The 26,538-nt window shown below is 43.7% G+C and overlaps 1 protein-coding gene across 2 annotated transcripts in view; it reads left to right on the top strand.

The window, feature by feature from the left end:
* ANXA6 (annexin A6) overlaps window positions 1-26,538 on the top strand; it is an 88,760-nt gene that overhangs the window by 33,089 nt on the left and 29,133 nt on the right. For both annotated transcript variants that reach the window (XM_073649816.1, XM_073649815.1), the window contains exons 3-14: window positions 7,489-7,579; window positions 9,370-9,464; window positions 9,593-9,706; window positions 10,949-11,039; window positions 11,124-11,203; window positions 13,023-13,079; window positions 15,346-15,439; window positions 16,221-16,316; window positions 17,298-17,356; window positions 19,812-19,934; window positions 20,287-20,345; window positions 22,966-23,050. In XM_073649816.1, coding sequence (XP_073505917.1) covers window positions 7,489-7,579; window positions 9,370-9,464; window positions 9,593-9,706; window positions 10,949-11,039; window positions 11,124-11,203; window positions 13,023-13,079; window positions 15,346-15,439; window positions 16,221-16,316; window positions 17,298-17,356; window positions 19,812-19,934; window positions 20,287-20,345; window positions 22,966-23,050 — 1,044 coding nt within the window. The remainder of the gene's footprint in view (window positions 1-7,488; window positions 7,580-9,369; window positions 9,465-9,592; window positions 9,707-10,948; window positions 11,040-11,123; window positions 11,204-13,022; window positions 13,080-15,345; window positions 15,440-16,220; window positions 16,317-17,297; window positions 17,357-19,811; window positions 19,935-20,286; window positions 20,346-22,965; window positions 23,051-26,538) is intronic.

The raw sequence follows: 26,538 nt of genomic DNA, 5'->3' as shown, positions 1-26,538 counted from the left end.
GTACATGACATGATGGTTACACATCCAGGGAGGTACACAGCACGATGGTTACACATCCAGGGAGGTACACAGCACAATGGTTACATATTCAATGCTACCCATTATACAGTGTATATGATATCAGATGCTGCATGCCCGCTTCATGCCACACCGAGGACTGGCTCGGGAATCTGTAATAACATGGCGTCAGGACTGAATCTCACAGACTACTACACGGACAGTATTGTGACGATCTCTTAAAAGGGAAAGCACCAGTCACAGGGTCCAGCTAAATTCAGCTCCAATACACATCACATGGTATCACATGATCATTTGAATAAAACATGTCAGCAAAATACTGAATATTTCCATGAACAAGTATGAAGGACTGAGATGGAGGTGGTTTACACACGCATAGGGCTTTGATTTAAAGTTGCTCCATTTGCTTTGTCCTCCTATAACTTTGCATATCCAGGATGGCGCTGCCATAAAATTACCAGGGATCTAGAAAGAAGATGATTAACAATATGTTAAACCTGAATGGTGAAACATTTTAAGCCTCATGCTTTTGGCACATTGCTGCATGTTACCAGAGTTTCCTAGGATTCAGGAACAGGTCTACTACGGAGATAATGGGTTAATAGCCTAGAATAGGATTGTAATACTAATACCAGATTCATCAGAGGGAGATTTACTGGAAAAGGTAATCGGATCCTGCAGTCACAGCAAAAAGCTGAAGTGCCTTGCAAAATCTTACGTCTAATTGTTCTGTTTCCTTAAATTTTTTTTATTTGTAAATTTTGACTTTCCCTTTAACCATTGCTTTTGTTCCATAGTGTAACGTAAGCTAATGCCGCATCTCCTACACGTGGCATGCTGTAATTTCATGCAGTCTTTATTTTGCAGTCACGAGATTTTAGAAATCATGACTTGAATCCCGAGGCGCCCTCTAGTGGATGGCTTCTGTATTTTCTGATGTATTTTCAACGTTTGGTTTTCTTTCAAATAGCCAACCCATAAGTGATATACAGAGTTTGTATTCGCATTAACCCCTGTCCCCAGCAGGCTAAAATTAGTTTAAGGACAACCGCTTGGATTGTTATTGTGGCATTAAAAAGGGGACTTGTCACTTGCCATAAATATGTAATATTATTATCTGGTGTAATTGCCGCTGTTCTCCTGAATCCGGCGATGTTTTTCTTTTGTTCCTGCGCCTCTCCGTTCCTGAGATATGGCCCCTTCTTTCCTGTATAAAAATCTAGTCTTATTAGACAAGTGGGCATTATCAACTGTTCTCCGTGGGCATCGTCTTGATGACCACACCCAGCTGGCTAAGGACTAGATCTATATACAGGAAAGAAGAGGCCATATCTCAGGAACGGAGAGGAGCAGGAACAAAAGAAAAACATCTCCGGATTCAGGAGAACAGCGGCATTCACACCAGGTAAAGAAATGACATATTTATGGCAAGTGACAAGTTCTCTTTAAAGGGTTAGATGAGTTGGTTAAAATAAAAACAGCTATTTAACAACCCCCTGAACCTGAGCTCAGAAACTGTTCTGTGCCCATGATGAAAGTTCAACCCACTTTATCTATTGTTTTACAGGTCTACGGCAACCTCTTAAATAATAATTTAATCATATTTATTTCTATAGCGGCAACATATTCTGCAGCACTTTAGAAGCTCTTAAAGGGGTTCTCCAGGCACAGGTATTGATGAACTATAATCTGTCGGATAAGCAATAGCAGATCGACGGGGGTCCAACATCTGGCGATTGGTGTCTGCTCTGTTGGTCATTGAATTTAATTATTTATGAACCATCACTGCAATTTGCAGCTTGACTTTATGTGCTGCAGTCGCTGCCAGGTGCTGCAGTACAGCTGTAGACTAGTATAGAAAAATAATAAACACGGTGCTGCAGACTAGCATAGAAAAATAATAAACACCATGCTTCAGCACCCGGCAGGGGCTCCTACACTTTGGCGCTGCGCTTAGCAGCTCTGTTGAAAGTGTTTACATCTGGTGGTCCCCAGATCAAATAACAGCCGTTCGGTGGGTGCGCCGGAGTGCCACTCCCCTAATAACTGTACCAGGACAACCCGCTTTAAACTTTTTGGCTATTTTTTTTTTTTTTATTTATTTTATTTAAGCAATTTTTTTAATCAAACCGCTTTTATTACCCCAACTGGCAAAATACATTTCAGAACAATTTGTGATCACTGTATAATGTAACTGTATTATACAGAATATATACATAAGGATTGTAGACATACACCACTATTGTTCACATATACAGTGAAGGGAATAATAATTTGATCCCTTTATCTCATTTACACAATGTGATTTTCTTGATTTTTTTGGGGGGGATATTCTATCTCTCAATGTTAAAATTAACCTATCCAGACTGTTCATGTCTTTGTCAGTGGGGAAACTTACAAAAACAGCAAGGGATCAAATACTTATTTCCTTCACTGTAGATTGAACACTAAATATTTTCATCTCCTTAACCCTCCTTCCCCCAAACATCTCCCGAGTACCTACACTTCCCCTTCCGGTGTACAACTGTCACGCAAGGTGAGGGAAGGAATAAGTGTACAACGACGGGAAGAGGGGGAAGGGAGCCCAACAACTAGGGAAAGGGGGAGTGGAGACCCCTAGGCAGATCTAATATCACCCTGCCAACCCTATTGTCCCTATATTGGTTGTGCACCAATCGCCGAGCAGGAACCTAAGCCCTAAATGTCCCTAGAGCTAGGCCCTAGATAGAGAAGGGACAGGGTGAGCACTAGTCAGGCCCCACTACAAACTAAAGACAACAAGGTAAACAAAGGGAATACACTTAGTTTGAGCAGACACCAGAGAGAGAACGCCAACTGTCCTCCAAGGGCACCAAAGACGAGACCAACTGACTGCCGGTAATACAAGTCTGCACAGAGATACATAGAACTACCAACGACGACTCTCTGGAGAAACTGAGTAACTACCAAGCAAGGATGTGGCAATCAGCAGCAGAAGGTGGAGGTCGCTGCTGGATCCTAAAGGAAGAAGGATGTAACTATACTACAGAGATGAGAGGATCAAGAAGGCATCTGCAATGCCAAGCGCAGTGACCTTCTACAGCTGGGTCCAGAGCGACTGTCTGTCACATCTGACACACCCATGACAACAACAAACAATACATTACCCAGAACACCATCCAGAATATTTTCATTAAAGTATTAGGAAATTGAAAACCCACACAATTTGCCAATTCCCTTGATCCTACCGCAGGACATCTGATCCAGTTCCTCCATTGTTTCCCCCCTTTTGATATACGCCTTTTTCTCCATATAGATTGTATTATTTTGATATTTTATTACTACTTCTGTCTATGGAGGAGCACTTCAGAACCAATGTTTGGCAATTGATTTCCTAGTGTGATATAATATTTTGGATATGGCCACCTGAATTGGGAAGGACTCTCAAGCGTCCCCCACCAGGCCCAGGATACAGAATTTAGGACTTAGTGGGATTTTAATGTGATAAACCTCTATAATTAATCTACCAACCCTTTCCCATAACAGCAAACATGACCAAAACATATGTATTAAGTCTACTCCGCAGCGTGGACCGCAGTCATCAGTTCTAAGACCCATTCTGCACAACACGTTTAGAGTTCTATAAACTCTGTGGAAAAGAAACAGTTGAGATCTTCTCTGGGCCGTGTTGATCGAAACCTTCTCATCCTCTAACGCTAAAGCACATATGTCAAACTCTGCCCACGGATCCCCCAACTGGCACCGCCCTATCAACTATATTGGTATCCTGGATTGAAAGTTGAAAGCAATGATGGAGGCAGGAGCGTCAGTGACTCTCTCTCCCATCATTCCCCCTGTGAGTCTTTCATTACGACGCGCCTGCTGTACCGAGATGTGCAGAGGATCTCAAGATATGCTGAGGAGATCAGATCAGCAGGGGAACGAGCAAGCGAGGTAAGTATTTTTTTTTATTGTGGGGCCATTATACTGTATGGAGGACTATGTGGGGCCCATTATACTGTATGGAGGACTATGTGGGGCCATTATACTGTATGGAGGACTATGTGGGGCCCATTATACTGTATGGAGGACTATGTGAGGCCATTATACTGTATGGAGGACTATGTGGGGCCCATTATGCTGTATGGAGGCCTATGTGGGGCCCATTATGCTGTATGGAGGCCTATGTGGGGCCCATTATGCTGTATGGAGGCCTATGTGGGGCCCATTATGCTGTATGGAGGCCTATGTGGGGCCATTATACTGTATGGAGGACTATGTGAGGCCATTATTCTCTATGGAGGACTATGTGGGGCCCATTATAATGTATGGAGGACTATGTGGGGCCCATTATGCTGTATGGAGGCCTATGTGGGGCCCATTATAATGTATGGAGGCCTATGTGGGGCCCATTATACTGTATGGAGGACTATGTGAGGCCATTATTCTCTATGGAGGACTATGTGGGGCCCATTATAATGTATGGAGGACTATGTGGGGCCCATTATACTGTATGGAGGACTATGTGGGGCCCATTATACTGTATGGAGGACTATGTGGGGCCATTATACTGTATGGAGGTCTATGTGGGGCCATTATACTGTATGGAGGACTATGTGGGGCCATTATACTGTATGGAGGACTATGTGGGGCCATTATACTGTATGGAGGACTATGTGGGACCATTATGCTGTATGGAGGCCTATGTGGGGCCCATTATGCTGTATGGAGGCCTATGTGGGGCCCATTATGCTGTATGGAGGCCTATGTGGGGCCCATTATGCTGTATGGAGGCCTATGTGGGGCCCATTATGCTGTATGGAGGCCTATGTGGGGCCCATTATGCTGTATGGAGGCCTATGTGGGGCCCATTATACTGTATGGAGGACTATGTGAGGCCATTATTCTCTATGGAGGACTATGTGGGGCCCATTATAATGTATGGAGGACTATGTGGGGCCCATTATACTGTATGGAGGACTATGTGGGGCCCATTATACTGTATGGAGGACTATGTGGGGCCCATTATAATGTATGGAGGACTATGTGGGGCCCATGATACCGTACGGGAGACTATGTGAGGCCCAGTGTACCGTACGGAGGACTATGTGGGGCCCAGTGTACCGTACAGAGGACTATGTGGGGTCCATTATACTGTATGAAGGACTATTTTGGGGCCCATTATAATGTATGGAGGACTGTGGGGCCCATTATTCTGTATAGAGGACTATGTGGGGCCCATTATACCGTATGGAGGCCTATGTGGGGCCATTATACTGTATGGAGGCCTATGTGGGGCCCATTATAATGTGTGGAGGCCTATGTGGGGCCCATTATACTGTATGGAGGACTATGTGAGGCCATTATTTTCTATGGAGGACTATGTGGGGCCCATTATACTGTATGGAGGACTATGTGGGGCCCATTATACTGTATGGAGGACTATGTGGGGCCATTATACTGTATGGAGCATGTTTTGTGGCCATTATACTGTATGGATGGCTGTGTGGAGATTACAATTGGAGAATGATACTGTGATGGGGTCACCATTCTTTGCCGGGGGGATTGAGCGAGGGTACACTAGGGTCATCATACCGTGCATGTGGAGAGTACTGGTGAGGAATTCACTGTTAGGGTATCATACTGTGTTTGGGGGGGGGCACATTTGTTTGCATCATATTTTATTATCTGTATTATTCAAGGTTTTTATATTTTATTGCATATAAATTAGGCCATTGGACCATATGCTTTTACTGCTCTTAGATAACATATTATTTCAATATTTTATTTGAAGATCTATTAATTAAAATGTACTTAGCTTGTGGGACAACCCCTTTAAATTTGTTTCCATATGAAAAAGTTAATAGTTATATTTATAAGGAAAAACCTCCTCAATTGTTGAGATTTTTTTAAGAAATATCAAGGTTGTCCCTCAACTTTGTCCAAGGTTTTAATTTTGGCCTCTGTGTATTTGAGTTTGAAACCCCTGCTCTAAATGTAGCCCACTTCTTTCCCAGTTACCTTTAACTAGTGCAAATACTGTAATGCCTTTAGTAGTTTTAGCTTGTACCACAAAGTCTAGTAGTCCATTGGATTAGGTCAGAGATGGCTTCCCGGGATCTTATTGTGTGCTTTAGATGTAAGTATTTGAAGAAAGCAGAATTACTCAAATTGAACTCCTATTTCAGATATTCGAGAGCAAAAATGACCATTGGTGCAGATATTTCAAACCTGCCTTTTCCATCCCATGAATACCTCCAAATGCTGTAATTCCCTCAAGCCAAGGTTATTCCAAATACTATTATTGGGACGCCTCCAAACGCTGTAATTTCCTCAAGCCAGGGTTATTCCAAATAGGAGTATTGGGACTCCTCTAAACTCTGTAATTCCTTCAAGCAAGGGTTATTCCAAATAGGAATATTCTTGGAACGCCTCAAAATGCTGTAATTCCCTCAAGCCAGGGTTATTACAAATGGTATTATTGGGACGCCTCCAAATGCTGTAATTCCCTCAAGCCAGGGTTATTACAAATAGTATTATTGGGACGCCTCCAAATGCTGTAATTCAATCAAGCCAGCCAGGGTTATTCCCAATAGGAGTATTCTTGGATCAATCTCGCATTCCCCAACACTTTTTACAGGTCCACCAGATCTTATGCATCAGGAGTAGAGTCGGTAGCATCTTAAGTTGGCTTTAAATTTATGGGATTCCAAGACTTCCAGCAAGTTGTGACCTCCCGCAAAAATGTCAAGACTAGTGCCCCCCGGCTCCTTTGTTTCCTCCAGAGCTGATCATCTAAAATGCTGAAATTGGGAGGCCAAGAAGTGCCCCCATGTATGGTATGTAGCAGCGCTAATACCCCTTGATCTTTTGGTAGCTGTAGCTTTTCGAGTTTAACTCTAGGGATTCCTTTTTTCTATACCAGATCTCTAAAGAGGTGATGCATTTTCCTGAACCAAAATTTGGGAATATAAATGGGGGAGTTGTCCAGTGTCTTTAAGATACAGGGTACATTTTAATGAGATTTGTGCTGCCCATACTTTTCCCCAAGCACATATTTTATGCCTCAGCTTAATCACCAAAGGGTCCAAATTTAGGGAAATAGAATCCTTCATCTTCCTTGTAATGTGGATACCAAGATATTTGAATTTCTCAACCACTGAGATATTTGATATATTATCCAGAACAACCAATCCCGATCATCCAATGGAAGTAGAGCAGATTTTGATCACTTTATACTTGGGTCGGAAAAGGACAGAAAAATCTCTATTGTGTCCATTATGAGTGGAAGAGACATATTAGAATTATTAACAAATAACAGGTCGTCGGCTTTTTAAGCAATTCTTTCCTCGTTATTGCCATATGTAAAACCCTCTATCATTATTTCAGCAATTTGAATATGTATGAATTATAATTTATACATTATAGAACATAATTGTACTTTATATAATACTTCGGGTTTTTTTCTGTTTGTTTCGTTCGATATTGCAGGGAGGCCGCTACAGAGGATCCGTGAAGGATTACCCTGACTTTGATGCAAGCCAAGACGCAGAAGCCCTTTATAAGGCTATGAAGGGATTCGGTATGTGGAAATAATATTTAGGCCATGTTCAGTATTTGGGCTCCAGACCCTCTCACCTAGCTAAATCAGATCTCATACTTTGCACTGATGAGGGGCAACACCCCCGAAACATCGTGTTTGCAAATAGAGATTCTGGTTTGGCTTTTATCCTAAGTCATGTTGAAGTCTCGTTAAAGGGTCGATATTGACTTTTAGGATCGCTGCTTCCAATAGGTGGTGCTAGAGTTCTTGTCCTCTTCCTCTTTGAAGAGACAATTTGCATATTTAATTTCCAAGAGGCGCATGCATGACTTATAAGTCTCCTCACTTTGACATGCCAGGCTTGGATTGTCACTCTCCACAAGGAGACCATATTCCAGAGCCTCTCACCTAGCCAAATCAGATCTCATACTTTGCACTGATGAGGGGCAATAACCCGAAACATGTGTCTGCAAATTGTGATTCTGGTTTGGCTTTTATCTTAAGTCATATTGAAGGCTCGTTTAAGGGTCGATATTGACTTTTAGGATCACTGCTTCCAATAGGTGGCACTAGAGTTCTAGTCCTCTTCCTCTCTTAAGAGACAACTTGCATATTAAACTTTTCAGAGAAAATCTAGTTTGAAGGTCCTAGTGCCATTCAAGGTGTTCAGGTTTTTTGGGAGTGTTTTCCCATGGTTTTTGTTGCATCTTCTTTTACTTTGTTTTCCAGTCGTTTTTTTTCACTCCATTCAATAATAACTAGTGTTTTGGTTTTTTTTAAGTAAAAACAATGGCAAAACACTCCAAAAGGCATCCGGGCATCTCTTGAGGTTTCCCATTGACTTACAGAGCAGTTTCCTAGCTGAAAATGCCTGAAGAATGAACACGTCGCTTTTTAACCACTTGGTATTTTTAGAAATCTGAAGTGGATAAAAGACTCTTTAAAAGCCTGAACATGTACACAGCAAGTCGCTTTATCATAGAAATGTATATTTTTATTATTTTGCTTGTTTCCTGAGGGATTTTTCTGGTTGTCTGTGCAGCAAAATTTCCTGAAAGACATTAACATACCCTAAGGGTTTTTTTTTTTTGCTGAGTATTTGGAGCAGAAACGCTCAGAACTTTTTTTTCTTTCTACCCAAAATCTCTTGTAGTATCTTTCTGTCAATTTCATGCAATTTTTGGGGCCTTTTTTTTTCCACCATGCAGAAAGCTATTCTTTTTTATATGCTTCTCTATGGGAACTAAAAGTGTTTGTGTGGGGGGGGGGGAGAAACACTTCATAAAAAGTGAAAAAAAATTAACAATAATGCAATAACGCTTGAAATGCATGATTTTTGAGTGCAAAAACGCTGCAAAAGAAAAAAAGCGACCAAGCAAAAAACTAACTTTATTAAAAATGTGCTGTACATCTATAATCCACACCTAAAGAGGCCAAAACGCAGCAAAACCTGCTTTTCGTAAGCAGCTTCTTTGCTACCATGAGAACTGGTTTTTGCCTGCAAAAAAAAAAAACACGCTGCAGAAACGCAACATATGAATATAGCCAAAGGCTGGTCGTATAGGACTTGTTGTAGGACTGTGGTAGACCTTCCATTGACTGATGATTTTTTTTTTTTTTTTTAACGATTTCGAATATTTTTTGGTTCTAGAATGTTTTATTCTTTACACATTTTCTGGTCTACCATCACAACTCCACCTAGGAGCTTATAAGGTGTCTGGTGTATTTTAGATCATATATGACCCTACGTTGGCTCCAAATGTTGTTGTCTTCTGCTGGACCTTTTGGACTCATAAGTTTTACTAATGACTCAATTTAATTTCTTGTAGGCAGCGATAAACCTGCCATCCTGGATCTTATCACGGCACGGAGCAACCAGCAACGTATTCAGATTATCCAGGCCTACAAGTCCCTCTACGGCAAGGTAACTATACAGAGTCAACTTACTGTTCATCAGGTCAATGGTCCAAATTTTACTTGACGTCTTTCACACACAGACCCGATTGATATAATCAGCCTTGTTCCTATAGTTTATTTTTTGTTTTTCCTTAGGATCTTGTTGAAGACTTGAAATATGAACTGACTGGTAAATTTGAAAGACTTATCGTAGGCCTCATGAGACCCCCGGCTTATTTTGATGCTAAGGAAATAAAAGATGCCCTGGCTGTGAGTATAATACAATACCGGATAATCAGAATGAAATATTAATTTTATAATTTACATCTTTGGGTTAAAAGATCCAGGACAGTGGAGTCCATCAAATTGCTGGGTGTGACTATAGTAAGGAGTCCCGTGACCCAATCGCCAGCAATGGAGAATGGCACTTAATTGTAGGTTTCTACTGACCTTAAAACAGTAGAAGGACATAAAGGAAGGATAAGAGGGAGTCAAGATGGAAAGGATGGAGGGAAGGGATGAAATAAGGATAAAACATATGGAGGCAGAAAGGGAGGAAGGAAGGGAGGAAGAAAGCATATCATTTAGGAAGGTAAGAAAAGTAGGATGCAAAGGATGAAGGAAGCAAGCAAGGAGAAAATGAATGAAGGAAGAGTGGGAAGAAAAAAGAAAGGAAGGGAGGAAATGAGAGAATTAGTGATGGGGAAAAGGCGTAAAGGAGAAACATGAAGTTGAGAAGGTAAAGAGTGGTGGAAGGCAATAAAAGGAGGAGGGAAGGGGCTGAAAGGCAAGGATGAAAAACAGATGCAACTTAGGAGGTAAGAAAAGTTGAAAGGATAAACGAAGCAAGAAGAAAGGGAAAGGAGGAAATAATGAAAAAAGAATGAGTGATGGAGGAAAGTAGAAAAGAAATGTGAAGTTGAGAATTAAGAGGGAGAGAGGTAGAAGACCATGGCTGGAAGTGGGAAGGGATAAAAAAGAATAGAATTTAGGAAGGTAAGAAAAGAAGGAAGGAAGGAAGAAAGCAAGAAGAAAATGAAGGAAGAGATTGGATGAATAAAGAAAGGAAGAGTGTAAGGAGGAAATAATGAACAAAGGAGTGCGTATTGGTGGAAGGAAGTAAAGAAGAAACATGAAGTTGAGAATGAAGAGGGAGAGAGGTAGAAGGCAATGGCTAGAGGAGGGAAGCAATGGATGGAGGAGCAGGAGGCAAAAAGCTTGGAAGATAGAATAAAGGATGAAAGGGCGTCAGGCATGGAACTAGGTAGGAAGAAATGCAGTAATGAAGGCCAGGTTTTTGAGAGAAAGGATAAGAGTAAATTATGGAAGAAGTAAGGAATGAATGGATAGATTTCGGGAAGGACAGGGGGGAGGAAGGGCAGAAGAAAGGAAGAGATGACTGGAGAAAGCAATAAAAAATGGATGACAGAAATGAGAGCGATTCTCTGTTATTTTTGTGTTATGGATGTCATCCTTCTAACCTTCGGTCTGATAGATCTCCTCTCATTTTAGGGTGCTGGTACTGATGAGAAGTGTCTGGTAGAGATCTTGGCCTCTCGGGACAATCAGCAGATTCACGCACTAGTGGAGGCTTATAAGGACGGTGAGTTGGGAGCGGATCCTATGATATATGATCTCTAGTTATTATATGTATGTCTGCTCACCTCTGCTCTCTGGTTTATTTCAGCGTATGGAAGAGATCTGGAGTCGGATGTGGTCACAGATACCAGTGGACATTTTAAAAAAATGTTGATTGTTTTGTTGCAGGTAAGACATACAATACACACCGTATATACAACATACATGAAAAAGTTACCAAAGCTTTAAAGGGATTGTCCTTTGATAGACATTGATATATCATTAGGTTATGCCGTCAAACTCCTATAATTTGGTATCTGACCACTGTGCCCTCCTCCCACCAGTTTTTGCTTAAAAATAGTAGTAGCATTGCCAATTCATCTCTTGTCATCTGGCTTTTACCAGGTCATATGGTTGTCCCATCAATGATCATGGAGCATCAAGAAAGTCAAGTGAAGCCAGCGATAAACCCTTTTCTAGGGATGCTACCTTAATATACTGTACGAAAGTTTTAGGCAGATGTGGAAAAAAAAGCTATAAAGGATTTATAAAAAGTAGGAGTGTTAATAGTTTTTCTTTTAACTAAATGCAAAGTGAGTGAGCAAATGAGAAATCTAAATCGCATCATTATTTGGTGTAACCGCCCTTTACCTTCCAAACGGCATCAAAGTATATCAGTTCTTCTAGGTACTTGTATGCAGTCTCATAAGGAACTTTGCAGGAAGGTTGTTCCAAACATCTTGGAGAACTGACCACAGATCTTCTGTGGATGTCGCTAGTACAAATCCTTTTGTCTCTCCATGTAATCTCAGACAGACTTGATATTGAGATCAGCGCTCTGTAGGGCCCCCATCACCTGCCTGTATTTGTCAGCATTGAGGACATCTTTAATCCTGACCAAATCCCCAACTCCATTTGTTAACTTGCAGCCTCCATGCTTCACTGTTCCTACAGACACTCATTGTACCAGTCTACAGCCCTTTGGAGAACAGCCATTATTTCACGTTTTGACTTATCAGTCCATAACTGCGACTGCCATTATTCTCCACCCCAGTTCCTATTTTATTGTGCATAATTGAATCACTTCTTTCCATGTGAAAGATATGGTTTTTGGTCGCAATTCTTCCATGAAGACCATTTTTCACATTTTGACTCAATAGTCCAGCACACCTGATGACCTTTTTCTTCCATGAAGACCACTTCTCCAAACAGTAAATTGGTTTATCTAGGTCCCACTGGTTGCTGCCAGTTCTGAGTTGATGGCACTGCTGGAAAGGGAAGTATGATGTGTCTTTCATCTGCTGCACAAAGTTTACTTGGCCGACCACTGCGTCTACAGTCCTCAACATTGCCCATTTTTTGATGAGAACTACAGGTAGATACTTATCCATCATGAAACACCATTAGGGAGTTGTCCAATTGCCTCTAAATTTATTCTACAGCCGGACAATGTCACCAAACATACAGCCAATGTCATTAAGAACTATCTTCAGTGTAAAGGAAGAGATTTCGGCCCCACAGATCCCTGATCTCAACATCATCCAGTCTGTCTGGGATTACAATGACGAGACACAAGGATTTGCACAAACGACATCCACAGAAGATCTGCGGTTAGTTCTCCAAGATGTTTAGAACAACCCCCCTGCCGAGTTACTTCAAAAACTGTGTAGAAGTGTATCAAAACCTAAGCATTTATCACCTATAAAGTGAATAGATCATGAATGCTATGATCTGGAATATACCTTTGAAAGACTCGATCAGCAACAACACAGTGTTTGTAAGTGATTTCCAAATGTACAAACAACCTGTATTCATCCTTTCATTCTGCATTGTAGTCGTTTGTGGCTTATATTTATGACCCCCCCCCCCCTGGAAATGTATTAATTGTATCTGATTACCTTATGAAATCTCATGAGTAAACTGGTATCATAAATTATGCAGCAATGTTTTTCTTTGTGGTTTCTTTGTCTCAAATTTGCTATTGTCTGGTCTTGGTCTTGTTTTGTAGGGCACAAGGGAAGAAGATGACATTGTCAGTGATGAGCTTGTGGCACAAGATGCCAAGGTAATGTGCCAATCACTGCGATTTAGTATTTAGATTTTTAGAAAAAAAGCTAAAAAGACAATTTATAGTCATCTTTTATATAATTATTAAATCTGAACTTGTTCTGGAACGTTAAACTACACTGCTCAAAAAAATAAAGGGAACTCTGAAATAACCCATCCTAGATCTGAATGGATGAAATATTCTCATTGAATACTTTGTTCTGTACAAAGTTGAATGTGCCGACAACAAAATCACACAAAAATCATCAATGGAAATCAAATTTATTAACCAATGGAGGCCTGGATTTGGAGTCACCCCCAACATTAAAGTGGAAAAACACACTACAGGCTGATCCAACTTTGATGTAATGTCCTTAAAACAAGTCAAAATGAGGCTCAGTATTGTGTGTGGCCTCCACGTGCCTGTATGACCTCCCTACAACGCCTGGGCATGCTCCTGATGAGGTTGCGGATGGTCTCCTGTGGGATCTCCTCCCAGACCTGGACTAAACCATCCGCCAACTCCTGGACAGTGTGTGGTGCAACGTGACGTTGGTGGATGGAGAGAGACATGATGTCCCAGATGTGGTCAATCGGATTCAAGTCTGGGGAACGGACGGGCCAGTCCATAGCTTCAATGCCTTCATCTTGCAGGAACTGCTGACACACTCCAGCCACATGAGGTCTGGCATTGTCCTGCATTAGGAGGAACCCAGGGCCAACCGCACCAGCATATGGTCTCACAAGGGGTCTGAGGATCTCATCTCGGTACCTAATGGCAGTCAGGCTACCTCTGGCGAGCACATGGAGGGCTGTGCGGCCCTCCAAAGAAATGCCACCCCACACCATATCTGACCCACTGCCAAACCGGTCATGCTGAAGGATGTTGCAGGCAGCAGATCGCTCTCCACAGCGTCTCCAGACTCTGTCACGTCTGTCACATGTGCTCAGTGTGAACCTGCTTTCATCTATGAAGAGCACAGGGCGCCAGTGGCGACTTTGCCAATCCTGGTGTTCTGTGGCAAATGCTAAGCGTCCTGCACGGTGTTGGGCTGTGAGCACAACCCCCATCTGTGGACGTCGGGCCCTCATACCACCCTCATGGAGTCGGTTTCTCACTGTTTGTGCAGACACATGCACATTTGTGGCCTACTGGAGGTCATTTTGCAGGGCTCTGGCAGTGCTCTTCCAGTTCCTCCTTGCACAAAGACGGAGGTGGTGGTCCTGCTGCTGGGTTGTTGCCATCCTGCGGCCCCCTCCACGTCTCCTGGTGTACTGGCCTGTCTCCTGGTAGCACCTCCAGCCTCTGGACACTACGCTGACAGACACAGCAAACCTTCTTGCCACAGCTCGCATTGATGTGCCATCCTGGATGAGCTGCACTACCTGAGCAACTTATGTGGGTTGTAGAGTCCGTCTCCTGCTACCACGAGTGTCAAAGCAATACCAACATTCAAAAGTGACCAAAATATCAGCCAGAAAGCATTGGTACTGAGATGTGGTCTGTGGTCCCCACCTGCAGAACCACTCCTTTATTGAGGGTGTCTTGACAATTGCAAGTAATTTCCATCTATTGTCTATTCCATTTGCATAACAGCATGTGAAATTGATTGTCAATCAGTGTTGCTTCCTAAGTGGACAGGTTGATTTCACAGAAGTTTGATCTACTTGGAGTTATATTCTGTTGTTTAAGTGTTCCCTTTATTTTTTTGAGCAGTGTATTATTGCTACTATTTTTTTTTTGCTTTGGACATATTGTGGTGTGAACAGCCCCAGTTTAGGAGAAAAGAAGAGGTTATGCTTACAGCAGATGAATAACTAACCTCAGGTCTATGCTAGGATGTAAATAAAATAAATAAGGAGTAGTTCACTAAAGTGGTGATTAGCCAGCTAAGAGAAATGGATGGTGAAGCAAACTCCAGAAATAGTGGTAATATACTCAGACACAACATAGCTGTCAACCATACATAGAGTCAACCTTAAGAGGCTTTGGGTAATAATGTCAAAGTAGTTTACTGGGTTACTTGGAAAACCCAACCTGGAGTACAGCAAAGGGAGGTGACCATAGGAAAAGAGAGCATGGTCCGGTGCTGGTGCCGGAACAGGTACGTAATAGATGGAGAGTGGATCCTCAGGACCAAAGGATTTCATTCAGACACTGTTTTGGCCTTCTGATGGTCCCTGGCTGATAACTAAGAACACATCCAGAAGATCAATACTATGAACATTATTTAGATGTTTATACCTTTTCTATATGGTAATATATGAATAATCCATGTGTTCAGGATCTATTTGAAGCTGGAGAAGCAAAATGGGGCACAGACGAGGCTCAGTTCATCTATATTTTGGGAAGCCGGAGCAGGACACATCTGCAACTTGGTGAGTTCCATAGATATTTCCCATTAAATGAGTATTCCCTTCTCAAGCATTTATACCATAAATATATAGTAGATGCAGGGCTCCTTGACAGGATCTGCATCTATCTCAAGAATGAGGCTCCATTATGCGCTGCTGTCAGTAGAGATAGGGTTAAAGTTTCCATACAAAACAATGGAAATCTGACAATCCCGCTTCAGACCCCTGTTCTTAAGATAGGAGGGGTCCTATTGGAGACCTGCATCTTCTATACATTTATGGCATATTCTGTGGATGGGGAATAAGTGTTCGAGGTGGGAATATCCCTTTAAGGAATAAAGCCAACTTTTATTGTAACTAAGTGATTGTGGGTTGCATAATCAGTTATAAGTCCTCTATATTGATGAGTGTTCCCCCCTCCCTCTTCCGTCCCTTGATTTTCTGTGTATGCAGTACATCGAGATACATGACTAATGACTGGGTGGAGAAAATCCGGAAGAGGAGAAGGCAACACTCATCTTGGTGTCTTTTGAATCTCCACACATTCTAGGTTCTTCCCTATATTGTTATGACAAGGTGTACCCTGATTGGCCACCTCTGATTTGATGTCCAGCCTTAACCAATAATTGCTTCTGGAGCCGCTCAGTTGTTGTTCTGTTTGAGGTTGGAGCTGTTGAACATTGTTACTGCTGACGCTAACCAATTGGTTCCCAAACGTTTTATGCTGCAAATCCCCTAATCACCTAGTTGATGCAGGTATCTATTAACAAGTAGAAAATTAATATTTTTTTTTCTGATCTTGCAGTTTTTGATGAATATGAGAAAATTGCTGGGAAGAGAATTGAGGAGAGCATAAAGGGAGAACTTTCTGGAGACTTTGAGAAGTTGATGCTGGCTATAGGTAAATTTATTTTTTGTGGGGGGGGGGGATTAAATCTGTGAGTCACTGTTGGGTCTAAGCTGTCAGAAGTCATCCAGGTCATGATTCTCTTATCTCTACTTCCAAGGAGTCATGTTGGAATTTCATAGAATGAAGAGTGGTGTGATATCATCATGGATGTCTCCTGTGTAGTTGATTCATAAATAAGGGATAACTTGAAAATTCTGGGTCCCAAAGAAAAATCTGTAACAGTGCCCTCCCCTACAGTACCTTGTGCCAATTCTAATACTGGTCCTTCTTGTGGCAGAGGAGCCTTTATAGCCACTCAGTCACCAGGGCACTATGTGACTGCGACCGCTACACCCCTTATAGCACATTTAAAGGGCTAACTAAAGTTCAATGACTATAACTATATAAATGGGGGGGTCCAGCTCCTGATTTTCTTTTGAGTATCAAATGCAAACTGCTCTGAAAAAGTAGCTCTTCTCCAAAAAGTAGTACACAGACTCCTTAGTGCCACCCATAGCTAGTCGGGCAAAATGTTCTCACTGCCTTGCTCTGGTGTCCAATCTAGTCATCAGCGGTAGCTGGACCAGGACAGTCCTCGCTCTGCACTCACAAGGTTTCATAAAATTTTGACTGCCCGTGAGATCTTATCACTAGGCGTCATGCAAAGTAAGGCGCGTCATATCACGGCCTTGTGGGGCCCAGGAGGGAATGAATCATCTAGGGTGCCAGGTTGTGGATGGCGGGCGCATAAGTCATGACTGCCCAGGTTTGGCTGCCATCAAGGACCAAACTGAATGTCTGAATAGGGCTGCGCTAATTTTTTTTCTTCACTCTCTAATAAGTCAATATTTGGGTCGGACATCGACTTGACTTACATGTTGGCTACTTGGCGCTAGAGAGACTGTTTTATTACTTTTGGACAGAAGCTACTTTGCACAATGAATTTCACTTCTATGATTAGTATAGCTTTCAATGTATTTTTATTTTTTCCAGTAAAATGCATCCGGAGCATCAGAGATTACTTTGCTACAAGGCTGTACAAGTCAATGAAGGTAAGGGGCAGTAATTATGATGTTCAGTGCCTATGTATACTGGTGTGTTTGTGTGTGTGTGTGTATATATATATATATATATATATATATATATATATATATATATATATATATATATATATATATATATATATATATATATATATATATATATATATATATATATATATATATATATATATATATATATATATATATATATATACAGTACAGACCAAAAGTTTGGACACACCTTCTCATTTAAAGATTTTTCTGTATTTTCATGACTATGAAAATTGTACATTCACACTGAAGGCATCAAAACTATGAATTAACACATGTGGAATTATATACTTAACAAAAAAGTGTGAAACAACTGAAAATATGTCTTATATTCTAGGTTCTTCAAAGTAGCCACCTTTTGCTTTGATGGATGCTTTGCACACTCTTGGCATTCTCTTGATGAGCTTCAAGAGGTAGTCACCGAAAATGGTTTTCACTTCACAGGTGTGCCCTGTCAGGTTTAATAAGTGGGATTTCTTGCCTTATAAATGGGGTTGGGACCATCAGTTGTGTTGTGCAGAAGTCTGGTGGATACACAGCTGATAGTCCTACTGAATAGACTGTTAGAATTTGTATTATGGCAAGAAAAAAGCAGCTAAGTAAAGAAAAACGAGTGGCCATCATTACTTTAAGAAATGAAGGTCAGTCAGTACGAAAAATTGGGCAAACTTTGAAAGTGTCCCCAAGTGCAGTTGCAAAAACCATCAAGCGCTACAAAGAAACTGGCTCACATGAGGACCGCCCCAGGAAAGGAAGACCAAGAGTCACCTCTGCTTCTGAGGATAAGTTTATCCGAGTCACCAGCCTCAGAAATCGCAGGTTAACAGCAGCTTAGATTAGAGACCAGGTCAATGCCACACAGAGTTCTAGCAGCAGACACATCTCTACAACAACTGTTAAGAGGAGACTTTGTGCAGCAGGCCTTCATGGTAAAATAGCTGCTAGGAAACCACTGCTAAGGACAGGCAACAAGCAGAAGAGACTTGTTTGGGCTAAAGAACACAAGGAATGGACATTAGACCAGTGGAAATCTGTGATTTGGTCTGATGAGTCCAAATTTGAGATCTTTGGTTCCAACCACCGTGTCTTGGTGCGACGCAGAAAAGGTGAACGGATGGACTCTACATGCCTGGTTCCCACCGTGAAGCATGGAGGAGGAGGTGTGATGGTGTGGGGGTGCTTTGCTGGTGACACTGTTGGGGATTTATTCAAAATTGAAGGCATACTGAACCAGCATGGCTACCACAGCATCTTGCAGCGGCATGCTATTCCATCCGGTTTGCGTTTAGTTGGACCATCATTTATTTTTCAACAGGACAATGACCCCAAACACACCTCCAGGCTGTGTAAGGGCTATTTGACCAAGAAGGAGAGTGATGGGGTGCTACGCCAGATGACCTGGCCTCCACAGTCACCAGACCTGAACCCAATCGAGATGGTTTGGGGTTAGCTGGACCGCAGAGTGAAGGCAAAAGGGCCAACAAGTGCTAAGCATCTCTGGGAACTCCTTCAAGATTGTTGGAAGAGATTTCCGGTGACTACCTCTTGAAGCTCATCAAGAGAATGCCAAGAGTGTTCAAAGCAGTCATCAAAGCAAAAGGTGGCTACTTTGAAGAACCTAGAATATAAGACATATTTTCAGTTGTTTCACACTTTTTTGTTAAGTATATAATTCCACATGTGTTAATTCATAGTTTTGATGCCTTCAGTGTGAATGTACAATTTTCATAGTCATGAAAATACAGAAAAATCTTTAAATGAGCAGGTGTGTCCAAACTTTTGGTCTGTACTGTATATATATATATATGTGTGTGTGTGTGTGTGTGTGTGTGTGTGTGTGGGTGTATATATATATATGGGATATGGGAATATTAACTGACTTTACCACCTTTAGGAGGATCTATCATTTTCCATAGATGTGTAATTCTTTACCTGGTGTAAATGCCGCTGTTCTCCTGAATCTGGCGATGTTTTTCTTTTGTTCCTGCTCCTCTCCGTTCCTGAGATATGGCCCCTTCTTCCATATATATAAATCTGGTCTTTTTAGCCAAGTGTGCGTGGCTCTCACCTCTCTGTGGGCGTGTTCTTAAGGACTACACCCTTTTGGCTAACAAGACTATATTTGTATAGAGAGAAAAAGGGCCATATATCAGGAACAGAGAGGAGCAGGAACAAAAGAAAAATAACGCCGGATTCAGGAGAACAGCGGCATTCACACTAGGTAATAAAATTACATATTTATGTCAAGTGACTGGTTCCTGTTAAAATCAGACACCTCTCATAAATGCAGCCCTATCTGCTCCAGGGTTAGCAGCCAGTCATATTTTAAATAAGTTTATATTTCACGTTGTACTATAAGAATTATTTTATAATCTTTATTATTTTGTGGTTCATAGTATTTTTCTTCCTCCAGGGCTTAGGTACGGCTGATAACACCCTGATTCGGATAATGGTCTCCCGTAGTGAGATTGATATGATGGACATTCGGGAGTCATTTAGGACCCAGTATGAGAAGTCTCTGTACTCTATGATTAAGGTAAGTGACCCCCTACAGTCCATTAAATTAGGGTTATTAGGAACAATATAAAATCGTGGGAAAAGTTTTAAGGAGATGAAACTAGCTAACGAAAAATGTATTCAGAATAAAATGCAGAATAGTTTTCCCAATATCATCCATGAAACAAGAACTGTGCTCAGATTGGAAGACCTGTCCTGACCACCGATTCTCCTGACCTAACTGCTTTGTTAGGCCAAAGGGACCTTTTATGCCCCCCAAAGTTCCAGGGCCGGGGTACCATTGCTGCCCCTGCATGTACTGAATCTGGTTTTAAGTAGCTTATAACATTTTTGTTTTTTCCTTATAATTCATCTGTAATAATTTTTTCTAGAATGACACATCTGGGGAATATAAGAAGGCATTGCTGAACCTCTGTGGAGGAGATGATGAGTACGTATGACCGTCTCGGCTTGTATCATGGCTCATTATGTTCAGATTGTTACCTTTTTTAGTCATTTTATATTTCTTTATGATTGTAATTGGTATAAATGGTAGAGAGACAGAGATAAAAAAGATAGATATGAGATGGATATGTGAAGGCCCATCAGCAGATTGTTCTGAGACTTCTTATGTTTTGCACGTGATAAGATGTACAATGACGGCCCGATTCATCATTTAAGATTTATTGAAGTTAATTTTCTTTTCTTTTTCTATTTGCTGTTCTTCAAAATGGCATATGTGGTTCATGAATTTAGCACAAAATCAGAAAAATGCTCTTTATGCCTTTTGACCAATTTTTGTGCCTTTTGAGCTCCAAAAGTTGCAAATCTGCACAAAATTAAGAACTTCTTCAAAAAGTTTAGTACAGACAGAGACTTGAGTTCGAGGTTTCATAAAAGTGCGACATTTGGCAAGTCTCAATCCTTGTGGTGGGGGGGGGTGAGGGGGAGAAAGGAAGACCTAAAAAGTGGCGCAAAATGTATAGAGGTTAAGATGAAAATACAAAAGCCACCAAAAAGAAGGAAACTGTTAAGATGACATTGATGCATCGGGGCCTGAGTTTTATGAAGTTGCTTCAATTTTACTGTGATTGTTATAAATTGAGGGGCTTAAAAAAGATCAACCACTAGGACTCCTAGCAATCCCAAGATGTAGGTTTTAAAAACCTGAGAAAGGAGCTCTGCAGCCCCATCCTAAATGGAGCGGAGATGTTCAAGTGCAGCTTCTCCTCTGTTCATTGTCTATGGGTGTAACCGATCGCTGCACTGGGCAGTCCCATAGACAAAAAATAAGGGTCGGGTCAGACTGCCCTGCAATCTGCAAGATATCCCCTATCCTATGGATTTTTTAGGAATAGCTGTTGTCAGGTCACAGCATATTGCTAACCTATTCACAGGAGAGGTCATCAATATGAGATTAGTGGGCGTCCGACACCCTGCTCCCCCATCCGTCAGGAAATGACCAGATGTAAAAACTTTGAATGGGGATGCACTTTGCAGCTCTGTTTAATGTGTAGCGGATGTTCCCGGTTAGTGCAGAAGGTCAAAGTATTTACATCTGGGCAAGCAAATAACAGCTGATGGGTGGTGGTGCCAGATTTTAGACCCCCTCCCAACCTTTGAATAGATCATTAACAGTGTTGATCAAGCACTGAAATGCTCGGTACTCGAAACAAGCAGGTCGAACACTTAAATGTGCTTGACTCAAGTAGCGAGCATAATGGAAGTGAATGGCAAACTCAAACATTTTTCTGGAGGCTGGAAAAATATTATCTCGCTCTCACTCACGCACGCTCTTGCTCTCTCTCTCGCTAGTGGCCCCCTTTGTTTGGCCCGCGCCCCCCTTGTTTGGCCCGCGCCCCCCTTGTTTGGCCCGCGCCCCCCTTGTTTGGCCCGCGCCCCCCTTGTTTGGCCCGCGCCCCCCTTGTTTGGCCCGCGCCCCCCTTGTTTGGCCCGCGCCCCCCTTGTTTGGCCCGCGCCCCCCTTGTTTGGCCCGCGCCCCCCTTGTTTGGCCCGCGCCCCCCTTGTTTGGCCCGCGCCCCCCTTGTTTGGCCCGCGCCCCCCTTGTTTGGCCCGCGCCCCCCTTGTTTGGCCCGCGCCCCCCTTGTTTGGCCCGCGCCCCCCTTGTTTGGCCCGCGCCCCCCTTGTTTGGCCCGCGCCCCCCTTGTTTGGCCCGCGCCCCCCTTGTTTGGCCCGCGCCCCCCTTGTTTGGCCCGCGCCCCCCTTGTTTGGCCCGCGCCCCCCTTGTTTGGCCCGCGCCCCCCTTGTTTGGCCCGCGCCCCCCTTGTTTGGCCCGCGCCCCCCTTGTTTGGCCCGCGCCCCCCTTGTTTGGCCCGCGCCCCCCTTGTTTGGCCCGCGCCCCCCTTTTTTCCCTTGCTTCCCCCTGCTCGCCCCCGATCTCGCGCCCTCAGAGAGCACACTCGCTTATCACTAGTCATTAATATGCTGTGACCAGACAACCCTTTTAAGTAACAGAAGATTGATGCTGTGCAGGTACTGGAAGCCTGACGTTGGTGTCAGGCCATAGTGTGTGTAGGAAGGAGAGCAGCGATAGCAAGAAAGTGACCTGGAAGTACAAGTAGCAGACTGGATCGAAGATGCAGACGTCTCTGGTGGTCCGGGATCGAGGGAGTGAGTAGGGGGGAGGTCAGGTATAGCCAGGGCCAAGAGTCCACTCGGGTACTGCCGTGGGTTGCAGGAGGACACAGGAGTGGTCACCTGGGATTGGGGTGACTGTAGAGTCCTTCTGGAAGTTTTGGTTAACTTGCCAGGCAAAGACCACCATGTACTGTGCTGGAGCCGGGACATAGACCGCAAGAAGGTTATAGGACGAGGTTTGTGGTGTCATGTGATCAAGGGTCACCTAGTTCTGTCTTAGCGAGAAATGCACGGCCGCCTGAGAAAGGGTCCGAAAGATATATACTGTGGAAGGGAAACTTCTTCATGGGTGTTTAGGGTCACTGTCATGATCTATGACCCTTGCAACTTTTGCACATGACAAATTATAGAAGTGAACCTAAAATATGCTATGAATTGTAATCCTGCATATAAGCTGTTACTTTCCTTTTTAGCACCGCTGGGGAATATTTCCCAGAAGCTGCTCAGGTGGCGTTTCAGAAATGGGAACTTAGCGCGACCACTGCTTCACGCATGGAGGTTCGAAGAGAATAAGATGCCCCCTCTCCCTCTCTCTTGCCGCACTTCCTAACCAAGCTAGCAGGCATCACATCCAGCTGCTCGCTTGCCTGTCCTTAGCTACAGCCTAACCTGGATCTGTCAGAGACAAGTCAGTCAGGAATCTACACAATGCTTTTACGTAATGAAGACAAATACATGGCCCACCAAGCAGAAAAGGGAACACTGAAAAGTGTACATGTATGCGCTCATTTAGCCAATATGTCCTAGACTTTTATAAAAAAAATAAAAAAAAATGTCCAATATTTATAGAAATGTAACCCTTTTTAAGCAAAGTGCTGCTAAATCTCCAGAAATGATAAAATTCTAATTACCCACAGTCACCACTAGGGTGAGCTAGCTACTTGGGGAAAAAATAAACAGTATGCAACAAGTTTGTGCTCCATCTAGTGGTGACTGCATGGGGCAAGATTTCCATCTTTGACCACTGTAAAGAAATATTAAGAAATTAATAAACATGGAATTGTGGACCCATTTAGATTTGCAGGAAGAAGCCTCTAAGCTGCTGTCAAGCCCCATAGGTAGGGCTTTGACTTCTATGGCAATAAAAGATTGGGAACGTCGATATCCAATACTTCCTTCTTGCAGAAGTCAAATCCCTGTCCCTAAGCAATGGCACATTGTAGATTCCCAGCGTATATGTTGGACCTGTCTGTGACAAATCTGATCAATATAACTAATCAGCTAATACCCTTTGCCTCCTGGTTTCCCTCCTGCCTAACACTTTGCTTTCTAGCTAATAATGTTAGAATATTTGCAAATTAATTTGCCTTTTCTTTCAATGCATTATATGGCTAGCAGAATAGTGCAGTGTATTATATGGCTAGCGACGACGTCCAGCGCACTGTGCGGCTCGCAGTGGAGCGCGGCGCACTGTGCGGCTCGCAGTGGAGCACGGCGCACTGTGCGGCTCGCAGTGGAGCGCGGCGCACTGTGCGGCTCGCAGTGGAGCGCGGCGCACTGTGCGGCTCGCAGTGGAGCGCGGCGCACTGTGCGGCTCGCAGTGGAGCGCGGCGCACTGTGCGGCTCGCAGTGGAGCGCGGCGCACTGTGCGGCTCGCAGTGGAGCGCGGCGCACTGTGCGGCTCGCAGTGGAGCGCGGCGCACTGTGCGGCTCGCAGTGGAGCGCGGCGCACTGTGCGGCTCGCAGTGGAGCGCGGCGCACTGTGCGGCTCGCAGTGGAGCGCGGCGCACTGTGCGGCTCGCAGTGGAGCGCGGCGCACTGTGCGGCTCGCAGTGGAGCGCGGCGCACGGTGCGGCTCGGCTCGCGCTGGAGCGCAGCGCATCACTGACCTTCTAGCCACCTCTTCTATTCGCTGTGCATATAATGCATATTGCCAGAATACGAACTAGAAAAGGCTTCTATGACAGAGGAGTCTACTCAAAATATACGGTATATAATCTAAAATATTCTGCAATTGCAATAGAATAATAAATTAGTGATTTTTATTTATAGCAGTGACTTCATCATCTTATATTAGAATAATGATTCATAAAACCTAAGATAAAAGCCAATTACAGATGCTGAGAGATTATATATTGCATTTTGAGTGGACTCCCTTCGATTCTTCTTTCTGGTTTGTTTATGGTCTAAAATGACACTTTTGTGATACATGTAATATGATTTATGATGTTATATGGATAGTAATGGACACAATTACAATATAAGATATACTTACACAATACAATAATACGTTGTATAACTTGATAATTAAATGGTGCTTGGACTTGGCACTCTAAGGGGCGGCATAAATGAGTGCTAAAAACCATATAACAAATAGACATTTGTGTGAAAGATATTGATTTTTGGAGGATATGTTCCCTAAACTGTTCCTTTAAAAACCTATGTAAAAAAATGGCATTTTAGTTTTTTTTTCTTAATAATACAGAAGTGTCCTTCCTTGCCATTCCTCTTGGCTCGACATATTCAGAGATGTGTGACACGTCATGTCATGATCCTTTGATATAAAACATATTCTGTTGGAAGAGGTTTCTGCTATATGTGTCTCTGTCGCCACCAAGGGGTTGTGATACGAATTGCATCCTGTCGGGGGTTTGATTAGCATCTATATATATAATCGTCTTATCCCGTCTGTCTGTCTGTCTGTCTGTCCTGGAAATCCCGCCTCGCTCATTGGTCCGGAAGCGGATTTCTGAAAAAAGATGGCGGCCGTCAGCGGCTCATTTTCGTGACGGAGCTCAGCGGCGATGCAGCCGGGAGATGACCGGCGCGAGGCGCTCATCTCCCGACCGCCGGCGCCGCTGACCTCCATGCGGCTAGGGTGTGAAGGGGAGGACCGGGGAGCGGCGCTGCGGGTCGGGATACTTCTGCTGCGAGCGCCCGCTCATGTCCCGGGTTCTTGCAGCGGAAGTAGCCGCACAGGCAGCGCCGCTCCCTGGTCCTCACCAATACGATTCGATGATTGGTCGCGGCGAGAGATCGCGACCAATCACTGATCTTGGCCCAAAAGTTAAACACCGCTGTGCTGATTGGTTGCGGATGCTGCCCGCGACCAATCACCGATTTGGGCGCCACATTTAAATAGCAGCCGCGACCAATCACCGATCTTGCAGACACATTTAAACACCGCTGTGCTGATTGGTCGCGGACGCTATTTAAATGTGGCGCCCAAATCGGTGATTGGTCGCTGGCAGCGTCGGCGACCAATCAGCACAGCGGTGTTTAAATGTCTCTGCAAGATCGGTGATTGGTCGCGGGCGCTATTTAAATGTGGCACACAAATCGGTGATTGGTCGTGATCTTCGGCCGTGACCTATCACTGATCTTGCCGCAAAAGTTAAACACCGCTGTGCTGATTGGTCGCGGCGGCTGCCCGCGACCAATCACCGATTTGGGCGCCACATTTAAATAGAAGCCGCGACCAATCACCGATCTTGGCGCCACATTGAAACACTGCTGTGCTAATTGGTCAAGGAACCCAGCCGCAACCAATCAGTGAGCTTGGCGCCAAATGTAAACAACGCTCTGCTGATTGGTCGCGGACTCCAGCCGCGACCATTCAGCGAGATTGGCGCCAAATTTAAACAACGCTCTGCTGATTGATCGCGGACGCCAGCCGCGACCAATCAGCGAGATTGGCGCCAAATTTAAACAACGCTCTGCTGATTGGTTGCGGCCGCCAGCCGACCGCGACCAATCAGCGAGATTGGCGCCAAATTTAAACAACGCTCTGATCTCCCGACGGCAAGTGTGAATGGAGGACCGAGGAGCGGCGCCGCCGGTCGGGATGCTTCTGCTGCGAGCAGCCGCTCATCTCCCAGCTGCTCGCAGCGGAAGTACCCGCACAGCCAGCGCCGCTCCCCGGAGAACAATCAGCGATATGGGCGGCAAATTTAAACCCCGCTCTGCTCATTGGTCGCGACCGCCGTGCGCGACCAATCAGCGATTTTGGGTCAAAATTTAAACACCGCTCTGCTGATTGGTCGCAA

Source organism: Phyllobates terribilis, unplaced genomic scaffold (assembly GCF_046119375.1).
Source record: "Phyllobates terribilis strain yellow unplaced genomic scaffold, ASM4611937v1 Scaffold_10__3_contigs__length_209671492, whole genome shotgun sequence".
NCBI classification, from domain to species: Eukaryota; Metazoa; Chordata; class Amphibia; order Anura; family Dendrobatidae; genus Phyllobates; species Phyllobates terribilis.
This window is presented reverse-complemented; position numbering and strand designations above follow the sequence as displayed.